General features: G+C 41.1%; 1 protein-coding gene across 1 annotated transcript; it reads left to right on the top strand.

Annotated features, from left to right (window-relative positions):
• The first annotated feature begins 2,630 nt into the window (after positions 1 to 2,630).
• LOC116970069 (myosin heavy chain, clone 203-like) lies at positions 2,631 to 10,463 on the top strand. Its single transcript, XM_033016803.1, has 8 exons — positions 2,631 to 2,702; positions 3,224 to 3,370; positions 4,782 to 4,895; positions 6,005 to 6,118; positions 6,974 to 7,112; positions 8,834 to 8,949; positions 9,543 to 9,660; positions 10,223 to 10,463. Exons 1-8 carry the CDS (start codon positions 2,655 to 2,657, stop codon positions 10,411 to 10,413), a joined length of 987 nt encoding a protein of 328 aa, XP_032872694.1. The 5' UTR covers positions 2,631 to 2,654; the 3' UTR covers positions 10,414 to 10,463.
• Positions 10,464 to 14,241: the final 3,778 nt, after the last annotated feature.

The raw sequence follows: 14,241 nt of genomic DNA, 5'->3' as shown, positions 1-14,241 counted from the left end.
TGCTGTTCAGTTCTATCTCTACAATGGAGGGCACAATTAAAGGCCTGTCCCACGGTACGAGTTCATTCCAAGAGTTCTCCCGAGTTTGCCCTGATTCGAACTCGGATATTTACGATACTGGCCAATCGTCGGAACTCGGGGCTCTCGTGGACATTTTTCATCATGTTGAAAAATCTTCACGAGGCTTCCCGTGCATTACCTGCCGTTAGCGAGTCTTCCCGAGTACCTGCCATTAGAGCTAAGACACGTCCCCGAGCTCCGACATACCCGCTACGTTCATTCTCCGTGCTTACCATGAGTTTGATTTTTTTTTAACTCGGGAGAGCTCTTGGAATGAACTCGCACTGTGGGACAGGGCTATTAGGTTTCTATATGTGTGGAAGGTAGGAATTGAAAGAAATCGATGTTAGGATTAATGACATAGTGCTTGGAGATTATGGCGATAGAAGCAGGAAATCTCTGAAGTTTGGTGATCTACTTCCAGTGGACTAAAGGAATTTGATGTGTTAAATTATTTGGATGTAGGAACAAACTGAAACACCTCCAATAATCTATATTCTATCCTATGGGGAGAAGGCAGGAAGGGGATACTGATTGTGGATGATCAACCATGATCACAGTGAATGGTGGTGCAGGCTCAAAGGGCCAAATGACCTGCTCCTGCACCATTCATGTAATTGTCATATGACATTGTCTATTGTCTATATAATGGAATTCAGAAAATTAAACAATGCCTTGTTGCCAAGAGATGGTCTGTAATGTTCCGTTGCTGTGGCAGCGTTAGGTCAGTTCAACAACCTGATGGGACAGTAGCTTTTTTTGAACTGGGAGTGTGGGACATTCACACTTCTGCATCTACTGTGGTAACAGTGAGAAGAGAGCACGGCTTATCCCATTTCAATTATCAGTTGAACAAACTTAACCCGAACAGCTTGGTATTCCTAACATCTTTACATTCTGAGACCTTTCCTTTAAAAGATCTTTCAGGGATTTTGTAATCAATTCCCCTTGCAGTAGACAATAGCCTTCTTTGTGTCAACAGAAGGCTAAATTCAATCTGGAAATTGTCCTCTTGGGGAAAGACCATCAAATTTTCTTTATTTATTGTGACATTTGGATCGATACAGGTATTGTAATTTTCTTTTCCACTTACCTTGTGTAGTGCTGATTTACATAAGATGTTCACTCCTGTATATCTGTATGAGTGTGGGAAGCCAAATGTTTCAGGACATTTTATAGTGGAGACTTGTGTGCACAAAATTACATATGTTTTCCAAGTGATTTCCATCACATAAGCAAAGAAATTAAGGAATTTCACAAGCTCTTGGTTTGAAACGATTTAAATATAGTTTAGAGATACAACATGAATCAGACGCTTCGGACCAGTGATTCTATGGTGACCATCGATCACCGATTTTAGTTTAGTTGTTCATTGTCATATGAAAAGCTTGAAATTGCATGCTGCAGGTAAAGGAAAGCCGATACATGATTGCAATCAAACCATCCACAGTGTACAGGTGAAGGGTAAATAAAGATTTTAGAGTGGAATGATTGTAATCGATGTCAGCAGACCTCTTACAGTCTGCACGCTGATGCAGACCAGCACGCAAAGGATCGCCTTGCTCAGGCGCCAGTTGGTCTCGACATTCATACTGGTTCAAGAGTGTTTTATTGTCAAGCTTGTTTTATTGTCTTATGTCCCAAAACCGGCTATTTTGGCGAGACAGAGACGGTAAGTTGGCTTGAATTGTTTTATTTTAATGAAACAACGAGCCAACGAGAGTGGAACCAAATTTACAAGGTGGCTTCCACAAGTGTGGGCGCTAGACTGACAGTTACTGATAGTTACAGCAAAAACACTGCCAATAGAACACCCGCCCGTGCTCAGTGACTCCTCCCTCCCGTCAATCACGCGGGTTCTATTACCCAGAGCTACACTATGTTTTTCCCCTTTTTCAAACACTCCCTACACATTAGTGGCAATTTTATGGAGGCCATTTACGGAACCTAAAAAGCTGCATGTGTTTGGGATGTGGGAGGAAACCGGAACACCCGGAGGAAACCCACACAGCCACTCAAACTCCACTGTACCCAATGTCCGTATTGAACCAAGGTTTCTGGTGCTGTGAGGTAGTAGCTCTACCGGCTGCGCCATTGTGCTGCTCATTTTATGAGTGCAAATTCCATTGTTTTCTTTGTTTTGAGTTTTAGTTACTTTGAGAATAGAGCAGGATTTGCTTTTGAGTCAGTTTATAGACACATAATCTGCGAGAATTGCCAATCCAATGATAAGGAAGTGCTACACTGAACTATTATCTACCTCTTTGATGACCCTTGGACTATCCTTGATCAGACTTTGCTGGGTTTATCTTGCGCTGTAAATGGGTCGATTGCAAACGTGTATTGTCCTTCTGCTGACTGGTCTGCACGCAACAAATGCTTTACACTGTACCTCGGTACACGTGACAACAAACTAAACGTAAACTCAAGAGCATAGACCATAGAACAGTACAGCACAGGAACAGGCCCTTTGGCCCACAATGTCCGTGCCACGGCTGATGCCCGGTTAAACTAATCTTCTCTGCTTGTCTGCTCTGTACCAATTCTATTTAATTATTATATTAGTTATTTTGCAGCCACTTTAAATTAGAATCATGTGGAGGTGCATTTGTGGAATTGAAGAGTCCCTTGCATCATCGGAGGTAAGTATTTTTGTAATTTCCTGTTGTTGCATTGCATTTACAAAATTTGTATTTGTATTATCGCCGGAGTCCCATTGTTCTTCACGGCAGTCCCCTCCTGCCCGATCCCCATTGTCTTCCCCTAGCACCCCCCCCCCTCCCCCCACTCTCATTGAACGATGATTGCGGGTCGATCATGAAGCCCCACTGCCGCTGAGGATCCCGTTGCTACTGAGGCTCCCGTTGCCGCTGAGGATCCCGCCACCGCCGAAGCTGCCGTTGCTGCTGAGGCTTCCATCACCGCCACTGCTTAGGTTCCCTCAGCCCAGGCAGACCTCGCCATCCGGCTTCACCTCGGTCCCCTGGGAGGCCTGTGGGGCGAGTCTAGCCAACAGTCGGCGGCGCGTTTGTTTAAAAAATGCATTGGCTTTCATGCATTCCATATTAATGCACTTCTCAAGTCACTGAATATTTCAATACTGTTTTCTCTAAAGTCTGATTCACTATGATGCAGTTATTAATAGTGACCAATTATTCTGCAGGCACTGAGCTGCAGGTCTACTACAGGTAAGTATTTGGTGGCTGGTTTATCTGAGCAGCTGGCTCAGTATGAACAGCTGGTAGTGCAGCTCATAGACCAATATCCGGACAAAGAGACCCAGCTACAAGTGAGAGATGAACACCTTAAGGTAACATCAATTCCAGTTGAATATTTGTTACCCTCACTGAGTGAGCTATTACAGTGATCTGTGTACTTTGTGTTTGCATTTCTGCAGTTGGATTTCACTTTAAAGCCTGAAAATTCAGTCCAAAATATTGCAAGTTTTCTTTTTAACAATAACAATTAACAATGCCTCTTATTTTCTAAAGCAAAGACTATTGTTAAACCGTTTCACGTCGTGTGTCGGATCTTTTCAAGGAAATTGAAAGGATGACTTCACACTTGGTTTAGAAGGTTGTACTTCAAAATAGACTACAAAATGTTATTGAAAAGTCATACTCAAATGATTTAAGCAGAAAGTCATGCCTGATGTTTCCAGTACAATACTGAGAGAATGCTGCAGCTGAAGTGGCAACTTTCAAATGAAATGTTAAATTAAATCGTGTTTGGTGTCTCAGGTGGATGTGAAATATTTTATTTTGGCAAATTTTAGAGAAAGAAATGTGTTTTCCAGGGTGACTTTTCCAGTCTTTACCCCAAAATTTCAAGTAGTTGATCCACCACATTAGTACATTATCACATATTTACTATTTTCAAATTAGTTACATGGTTTACGACATTCCAATGTTAATTGAACAATAAAGGTCCCTTATAAGCAACGTTGGCTGGTTCGGCAGGTCCGGCAGAAATGTCCATCAGGTCCGGCAGAAATGTTTCCCAGCCTGTTAAAAGAAGCAAGGGTGGGAACAGCTGAGGTTCTGACTAAATGTTTTCAGTTTTCCCTTGCCAAAGGAATGGTGCCAGAAAATTGTTCAAATTGTCGAGGAGTGCTTCCTGTTAGTATATAATAGCAAAGATGAAATTGTACAGGAGAAGATGCAGATGGGATTTAGTTTAGTTAATTGTCACATGTATCGAGTAAACTATAAAAGAATACAAGACTCAGAGGGATTGCCGTGAGTGCAGTGATCTTGGAGTCTGGTGCGAGTGCGGACGGCTTTCTGACTTTGGGCGGACAGGGACTGCAGAGAGAGTACAGCGGTCGGTGAAGGAGCATGTGTGTAGCCTGGACATTGAACTGATGGCTGTGGGTCTCCGCCTATGCTGGGTGCCCTAGAGATTCTCACACACCGCTGTGGTGGCTGTTTATGTTTAATCTTTATGTAGTTTTGTCTTGTTGCTTTTTTGATATGACTGTGTGGTAAATTAAATTTTACTGTACCTCAGTACATGTGACAATAAAGGACCATTAAACCATTGAATGCAAATTAATAATTTCATCCCGTGATTTCATTATGATAATTTTAATATCTTAATAACAAGGTGGAATTGAAGAATTGGTGCTCTTGAATTACAAATGTTGCGTGTGTGTGATTTCCATTCTATGTTGCCCAGTTTTTATCATTGTTAGGAGGTATTAATCACGTTAACTTTCTCAGTTACTGGAAGACCTCAAGGTAAAACTCCGTGAAAACGAAGAAGCATTATTGGAAAAGACGCAACTTGTCGATGTGTTGCAGAAAAAGCTTAATAGGAATAATCGGGATCTAGCGGTAAGGACATCATTGTTTGCTGCTGTGTGAATGTCTATTTCAGGGAAAGATCTCTGCAACCGGCTAAGGGATTCTGTTGTAACTGGCAGAGAAATAAAAATGGAGGGGAGCCTCTTGGAAATAAATCTGTAAATATGAAAAAATGTGAAGATTTTCTTTTGTATAAATCTTCCCATTCTTTTTTTCATTGCAACATTGCCATTCTGGTTATGACAGGTTGTTGGCATTGCTGATCTGTGCCACCAATTTTTTGAGCCCTGATCAAGATCAGAAGAGATCTGCTATTTAAGATGCCAACAACACATGAACTCTTGATTATAATGCAACAGCGTCACTACCGATTATATCTATCTTCCATCTATTCTATTCCATATATATTACTAAAACTCTCATCTTGACCACTTCCTCTCTGCTATGTAATTAAATTTGATCAACAACGATCCTGCTTAATGCTACGATTGTGTTGGGGAATGGGACCAGGCCTCCTGTGCGACTGGGACACAACATTTTAGTTGTTCTTCTTTTTCCCATCCACTAGTGGGAGAGTCTAGGAGTAGAGTTCATAGCCTCAGATTTAAAGGAGATTAGGAGGGATTTCTTTAGACTGAAATAAGCGGTTGCCCATTTAATGCATTTGCATTTTTGGTTCTCTGACAACGGCATGCGTGTTTGCAACTATGTTTGTCAAAGTGTAGACAATGCAGGCTCGTAGAATATTTTCAAGATAGTGGGGATTGATTCATGATAAACTGGGTGAATGTATACATTAGGTCAGTGATGATCTTAATGAAAGGCAGAACAGACCTGATGGTCTGAATCGGTATTCCTGCAGAATGTGAAAACAAACAACTGCAGGTGCTGGTTTATACCAAAGATAGAAGTGCTGGAGTAACTCAGTTGAATAAGAACCATTGAATGCAAATTAATGATTTCATCCCCTGATTTCATTAATGATAATTTTAATTTTAATGTCTTAATAACAAGGCAGAATTGAAGACCTAACTATTGGCGCACTTGAATTACAAATGTTGCGTGTGTGTGATTTCCATACTATGTCGCCCAGTTTTTATCACTGTTAGGAGGTTTTAATCACTTGTTAACTTCCTTAGTTGCTGGAAGACTTCAATGAAAAACTCTGGGAAAGGGAAGAGGAACTGCGAGAAACAACAGAACACGTGAAAGTACTGCAGAAAAAGCTGGAAAGGAAGAATTGTGTGATAATGGTAAGGAAATCATTGTTTGCTGCTGTGTGAATCTCTAATTACAGGGCGGCGTATTACTTCTATTACAGCGTAATCTCTATTACTTCAGCGGCGGGCGTGGTGCGGGTGAGTCATCGCCAGGGCTCGCCGGAGGGGAGCACTCTGATTTGCTGAAGCCGCGGTCTGCAGAGCTCCAGCCGGCGCTGCGTCAGTAGAATTCTGTAGAATTCATTGCCACAGAAGGCTGTGTAGGACGTCAGTGGATATTTTTAAGGCAGAGATAGATAGATTCATGTTTAGTACGGTGTCAGAGATGAAGGGAGTAGAACAGGAGGAAGAGATAGATGATTGGATGGCGCAGGAGATTTGATGGGCCAATTGGCCTAATTCTGCTTCTATCACGTGACCTTATGATAACTGTTTTAATTTTGATGACTACTTGACAAATCCATTTTGACAGCTTCAACTTTTCTTGCTTATCTGCTTGGCTTATTCATTTCATTCATTTAATGTTACTTTAGAAAGCTGCATTATTCTAGGCTTAATGGGACTGTCCCACAGGTGACTTTTTAGGCGACTGCAGGAGACTATGCCGTCGTCACATGATCGTCACATGTTCGCAGGTGGTTGTTGGAAAGTCACCTTCATGGACGTGAGGAGTTCCAGCATTCTGAGAACCCATCGCGGCATCCTTATGGATCCTTTTTTCAACATGGAGAGTAGCGAGAATTCCCGTGCCATAGGTCCTAATGGGTTGCCAGGAGGTCGAAGGTTCCCGTAGGTTATAGCCGGTGCAGACCGGTGACAAAACGCCTAAGTGGAACAGGCTCCCGAAAGTCTTTTTCGTTTAATTTGGCTACTTTTTAATTTTTTTAGGAGTTAGTTGAAGATGTAAGAAAGCTTGAAGATGAGAATGAGGACCTGGACAACAAGTATTACGCTGAAGATTACGCCAGCCATATCAAGATCTGTGGTTTGAGGGCGACCCATAAAGCTGAATTAACAAATCTCAAAGGTAAACACAGCACTCGGCTCTGTAAAATCAGGGAGAAACATGCACAAGAAACATCACAGAAAGATCAGTGCTGTTTACAACTTCACAAAGATCTCCAACTTTTAAGACCTCACGCCAGGTTCTGTGCACCCCTTGCAGAACAGGCAACTGGTTCTTTAAATTATTTCAGCGAATGGAAGATTAACGAACTGGAAGGTAATTACTCAAAGTTGACCTGTTAATATTTTTGGCCATAAATGGTCCTACCGCAGATTTGTACATCTGTCGTCTCGTGGTAGGGAGTAGGTTTGCCCTAAAATATTCTAGCATTAGAGGAATGGAGTGGATTTTATGACAAAACATCACTTCATTTTTGTTTTGCGGTGTAATTCTCTGGTCCCTGTAACCTCGTGAGATTTTGTGTATGCAAATTGGTTGCTGTAATTCCCATATTTTATCACTGATCACACTTAAAAATATACTTCATTGGTTGGTAAATGGGTTGGTACATTCAGTGATCAGGAAAAGTAGCGTGTAATCTAAGTTTTTTTCATTCAGGTATTCTTGTCAGATTCCTTGATCAGAAGATAGTGATGTTTAAAGGATTCAATAAAATAATTCTTTGAGAAGCATTTGTAAGAGTCTGCCAAATGGCTGACAGGAACACACAGTAGTCATTTGGACAGATTCGTACAGATGCTTTTCAAAACATTCTCTTCTTGAATCCTTTAAACATCGCTATCACTGAATTTTCATTTTGAGAGGATGCCGATAGTTAAAACATGACATCGTGAAGGGCGGCCTGGTGGCGCAGCGGTAGAGTTGCTGCCTTTCAGCGCCAGAGACCTGGGTTTGATCCCGACTGTGGTGTTTGTCTGTACGGAGTTTGTATGTTCTCCATGTGGGTTTTCGTCCAGGTGCTCCGGTATCCTCACACTACAAAGACATACAGGTTTGTAGGTTAATTGACTTGGGTTAATGGTAAATTATCCCTAGTGTGTGTAGGATAGTGTTAGTGTGCGAGGATCATTGGTCGGCACAGACACAGTGGGTCGAAGGGCCTGTTTCCACGCTGTATCTCTAAATAAAATCATTTGAAGACATTTTACCATTCACAATGCACTTGCCGGAAATGGTACATCAAAGTATTTTAATTTCAAATAGCTTTTAAATGAGAAGGCCACAGAGCAACCATGACACTTCATTATCTCCATGAATGTCTTATCTCTGTGAGACTTGAGCTGTGTTTGCATGACAGTTTACGGAAGTGAGGGTGAAACCAGGGACAAGGTAGAGAGACTATATTCAGCAGCAGAAGAGGATATTCATTTGGAATAATTTAAAATAAATAAGGGTTTTAATGGAGCAGGGAAGAATGATCATTTTGTTTGTTTTGGGATTAAGTAAATTTATACCTTAATTTCCAAAATGTTGAGGAGACACATTTTCTGTGGAGCTTTATTCAAGCTTCTAATCATTTCTCACTAGTAATAGTTAAGGAATTTATCATTGGATAAATATGTAAATGGAATTACCATTGTGCCTGAGCAATCTTCAAGCTTAATGAATTGTAGCATTTCAAGGATATTTTATGATTTCAAATGCCGGTAATTAGTAGAACATATGATTTTCACTAATTGCCATTAACTGCAGTGGAAAAAATTGCAAACTGTGGAGGTATTGCTTTATTTACAACAAATATCAGATCATTATGGGTGTTTTTTCCTTTCTCTTTCTTAAAGAACAAGTGACGCTTCTGTACCAAGAGGCTGCAAGATCAGAGGACAGTTCCTTGTCAATGGAAGCTTCATACCTGTCTAAAATCGAGCAGATCCAAGAGGAGCTGGACAATGTACAGGTACCCCAAATATAAGTCCCTTGCACCTGATGACGATTAACTGAATATTGATCTGTTTGCCATTTACCTGGAATGAAATGACTTCATCTTTTCAAAAAAGGAAAATTGATGGTTTGATATACCGTGAGTTGTTGAAGCATTGTAGGAAGCAATTTAAAACATTTTTGTTTACATAGTTAGTTATGTACATTGTATATTTTTAATCTGGGCTCAACTGTATGAAGGAATGCTTCCCTACATTTCACTGCTCACTCCATTCCGTGTAGAACCCCTTTCTGAAGAGTAAGTGACATGGGATAGATGCGAGCCTGCAGGAAAATTCAATCATAAAATAGTTGTGGTAGAATGGAGCTGTCAGCAGTGGCACATTAAAAGTATAATGCATGCTAAAATTATTTCGAGAGTCATACTGCTCAGAAACAGGCCCTTCAGCCCAACTTACCCACATTGACCAACATGCCCCATCTACACTAGTCTTACCTGCCTGTACAGTCATAAAGCAAAATATTTAATCTAGAATTTGAATGGTGGCTATTTCACAGACCATTAGAAATCCCTTGGCTTTAATTGACACTAAACTTATTTCTACCCAGCTTGTTTCTGCTCAGAAGCTTCTGCTGGAGCACAAAGATGCGGAGATTGACTATGAAGAGGAGGACGACCAGTTACACCTAAAAGTGAACTGGCCACAATACGTCGAGGCACAAAATGGTGTGTGTATAGTATGACTTTCATTGGGTAAGAAGGAACTGGGGATGCTGATTTACACCGAAGATAGATACAAAATGCTCGAGTCAGCAGGTCAGGCAGCATCTCTGAAGAAACGAATAGGTGTTGTTTCTGATCAAGACCCTCCATCAGACCGAGAGTCAGGGAGGGGGAAATTAGAGGTATGGGGAGGTACAGAATAAAGCAGAGCCCGCATCGATGACTCGGGGTGAGGGGGGGGGGGGGGGGGGGTGGAGCTGACAATGGTCCATTGTTGGCGGGGGATGAGGTGCTCATGAAGGAATATAAATGGTGAAATTAGCAAGAGGACTAGGGTGGGGGAGAGACGGGGAGATAGAGAATGGAAGGGTTATTTGGTTAGAGATCCTTCATTCTCTTGTGTAAAGGAACTGCAGTTGCTGGTTTAAACTGAAGATAGACACATAAACCTGGAATAAGTCAGCGGGACATGCAGCATCTGTGTAGAGAAATAATGGGTGATGTATCAGGTCAGGGACTCTTCCTCGTTCTCTTTATTTAAATGGTGATGCGTGTTTTCTTGCAGAGAAGCTTCAAAAAATATTGGAAACATATGAAGAGCAATACCAGAACATGCAAGTAGGTTTAGAACAAGTTACCAAGGGAGCAGCTTCCCAGGTTGGGAGAATTTGTGATGCATTTAATTCCCCCACGTACAATCTTAATTCCAAGTGTGCGCATTCTGCACAGATTCAAGAGTCTCAAGTATCCTGCTAATTAATATTACATTGCATTTTACAAATAATTTTATGTTGCTTATTCAGATTTTTTGTTTAAAATGGGTCATTTAAGTAAATTTTGTTTTGCTCTTTTCTATCATCATCCTTACTTTTTGGCTTGATGCTTGCATCTGAGGGGTGCTATTTGCTTCCACACCAGATGGTTTCTGTATGCATTACCACACACCTTGGACATGGAGAAAGTTTACTGAATTAGCTGGTGTGGTTGGGGAAGCAACAGAGTATTTCCAGACTTTCCTATTAATATTATACGGTCATAAGGAATAGTAGAATTAGGTCATTCGGCCCATCAATCTACCCCACCATTCAATCATGGCTGATCAATTACTCCCTCCTAACCCCATTTTCCTACCTTCCCCTCATAATCTCAGACCCCTGTACTAATCAAGAATCTATCTGTGCCTTAAAAATATCCACTGACTTGGCCTCTACCGCCATCTGTGGCAAAGAATTCCACAGATTCACCACCCTCTGGGTAAAGAAATGTTACCTCATCTCCTTCCAAAAAGAATGTCCTTTAGTCTAGACCTAAAGGGCATAGCCTCAGGATAAGGATTGGCTTCAAAGCTGCAATAGACAATAGGCAATAGGTGCAGGAGTGGGCCATTCGGCCCTTCAAGCCAGCACCGCCATTCAATGCGATCATGGCTGATCATCCCCAATCAGTAGCCCGTTCCTGCTTTCTACCCATATCCCCTGACTCTGCTATCTTTCAGAGCCCTATCTCTTGAAAGTATCCAGAGAACCGGCCACCACCGCTTCTGAGGCAGAGAATTCCACAGATTCACAACTCTCTATGTGAAAAAGTGTTTCCTCGTCTCCGTTCTAAATGGCTTACCCCTTATTCTTAAACTGTAGCACCTGGTTCTGGAATCCCCCAACATCAGGAACATGTTTCCTGCCTCTAGCGTGTCCAAGCCCTTAATAATCTTATCTGTTTCAATAAGATGCCCTCTCATCCTTCTAAACAAGCTCAGTCGCTCCATTCTCTCAGTATATGACAGTCCCGGCATCCTGGGAATTAACCTTGTAAACCTATGCTGCACTCCTTCAATAGCAAGAATGTCCTGCATATAATACTCCAGCTGTGGTCTCACTGGGGCCCTATACAACTGCAGAAGGACCTCTCTGCTCCTGTACTCAACTCCTCTTGTTGTCCAACATGCCATTCGCTTTCTTCACTGCCTGCTGCATATTTACTTTCATTGACTGATGAACAAGGACCCCCGGTTCTTTTCCTTTTTCCAACTTGACATCATTTAGATAGTAATCACCCTTCCTGTTTTTGCTACCAAAGTGGATAACGGCACCCTGAAAAGCATCCTCCTCACAGTTCACACTGCCACCCAGCTTTGTGTCATCTACAAATTTGCTAATATTACTTTGATTCCCTTCATCTTAATCATTAATGTATATTGTAAATATCTGCACAGAGTCTTGCAGTACCCAACTAGTCACTGCCTGCCATTCTGAAAGGGACCTGTTAATCCCTATTCTTTGTTACCTGTCTGCCAACCAATTTTCTATCCATGTCAGCACTCTAGCCCTAATACCATGTGCCCTAATTTTTCCCACTAATCCCCCATGTGGGACCTATATGAAATGCTTTCTGAAAGTCCAGGTATACTATATCCACTGGCTCTCCCTTGTCCATTTTCCTAGTTACAGCCTCAAAAAATTACAGATTAGTCTAGCATGAAACCCTTCGTAAATCCATGCTAACTTGGACCGATCCTGTTACTGCTATCCAAATGTACCGCTATTTGATCTTTTATAATTGGCTCTAGCAACTTCCCCACCACCGACGTCAGGCTAACTGGTATATAATTCCCTGTTTTGTCTCTCCCGCCTTTCTCAAAAAGAGGGATAACATTAGCTACCCTCCAATCTACAGGACCTGATCCTGAATCTATAAAACATTGGAAAATTATCACCAATGCGTCCTGATTTCTAGAGCCACTTTCTTAAGTACCCTGGGATGCAGACCATCAGGCCCCGGGAATCTACCCAACACCATTTCCTGCCTAATGTGGATTACCTTCAGTTCCTCCGTCACCAGAGATCCTCTGGCCACTAGTACATCAGGAAGATTGCTTGTATCCTCCTCAGTGAAGACGGATCCAAAGTACTTGACATTTCTCCTCTGATGGTTGAGAATCTTTTGAGTTCTTTACCCTCCAGAGCTGTGGGTGGAGAAACCATTCAGTATATTCAAGGGTTAGCCAGCTAGAATTTTACACTGCGGGAAGTTGAGGGTTATGGGGATTAGGTAAATGTTTAGATCACAGATCAAATCAGACATGATCATGTGATAGAATGAATAAGGCTCAAGGGCTGATTTTTTAACGTAATAAAAGTTTCCAATTATCCAAATCTACAACTTGCAATTCTAATGACGTAACAATATGTCTTGAAGGTGTACATTAATAGGAACAAGTCAGTGCTTCATTGCCCATAGGTCCATTTATCTTAAAGACAATTAAAATAATTTTACTTAAATCTGAAAATCACTGAAATCATCAAATCATTTCCAGCAGAGAATAAAAAATGGTAAACTTTTTTAAACTATATTTTTCACCATGATGTTCCTTTTTTAATGCTTATTCCACCTCTGGTCGTCTTGCCGAATAACTCTAAACTTCAAATCAGCTTGCTATTTTGTTAATTAAATATGTCCCGGAGGCAAACATAGAGAATCATTACTCTTGTATCATGCCGAAGCGTTTCTGTTTCTTATGGCATCAAGCATCTAATTGGCCAGTTAGATGAGTGGATGATGTTGCTTTGTGTGTAATGTGTCTGTAGATAGGTGAATCTGAATCTGCAGAGGAACTGGTGAAGTGGCAAGAAACGGATTATAAACCAACACCGAGCCATGACAACAATAAGTGGACTGTGATGGAATTAAAGATGAATCAAGTTGAAGAAAAAAAGAAGGTAAATTGTGGTGCTCTCTGGTTCTCTCTTAAACGAACCATACAGTTTACTTTGTTTTAACTTAAAATATTTAAGAAGTGAATGACTTGATTTGATCTTGATGACTTGAAAGTTGAGTGCACCTCTATTTTGGGATCTGTTGTCAATATTTCAGTCGAGACAAAGGCACTTCACTAGCTAAATTGTGCTGTGACTCTAGAACATACCCTGCTCAGAAGTGTCGATGTGCAATTACTGTGGAATATGATTTGCCATTGATCATTCCCACCTTCCTATGCAACCTTTACCATTGCACAATAGTGAATTCTGTACCCTGAAAATTTGTTTGGGCTGAATTTTCTCCCCTTGTTCCATCCATTTGTTCAGAACAAATGTTGCTTGTTAGCTGCGACAAGCTTTCTTTTATTTGTGAATCGTTTAGTCCTTGGTTCTTTTACACCCTTAAGCCTCTCATGGCTCTTATAATTACTGACAGCAATGCTGAATTGTTTCCGTAATTAGTTTATGATGATAACAGATGGTTCAAAATATTTTGCCTAGTAAGATGATGTATTTAGAATCTGAGTTGTGCAGCACAGGAATGGCCTTTCATCTCACCATGTCCATGCTGATTTTTGTTTCCCATCTACACTTATCTCATTTGCCTGCATTATAAATGTCTCCTTCTATGCTTTGCCTATTACGTGTTTGTCTAAAATTACTTTAAAAATGTTTTAATTGCATTTGATTCTGCCTCCTTTGGCAGCAAGTTCCAGATCCAAAGCCCTCTCGGGGGAGAGAAATAAACTTTCCCTCAATCGCCTTTACAACTTCCTCTTCTTACCTTAAACTTATGTTCTCTTGTATTGGAACTCTACCATGGAAAAAA

This window comes from Amblyraja radiata, unplaced genomic scaffold (genome assembly GCF_010909765.2).
Source record: "Amblyraja radiata isolate CabotCenter1 unplaced genomic scaffold, sAmbRad1.1.pri scaffold_505_ctg1, whole genome shotgun sequence".
NCBI classification, from domain to species: Eukaryota; Metazoa; Chordata; class Chondrichthyes; order Rajiformes; family Rajidae; genus Amblyraja; species Amblyraja radiata.
Note: the sequence above shows the minus strand (reverse complement) of the source record. Positions and strands in the feature narration are given on the sequence as shown.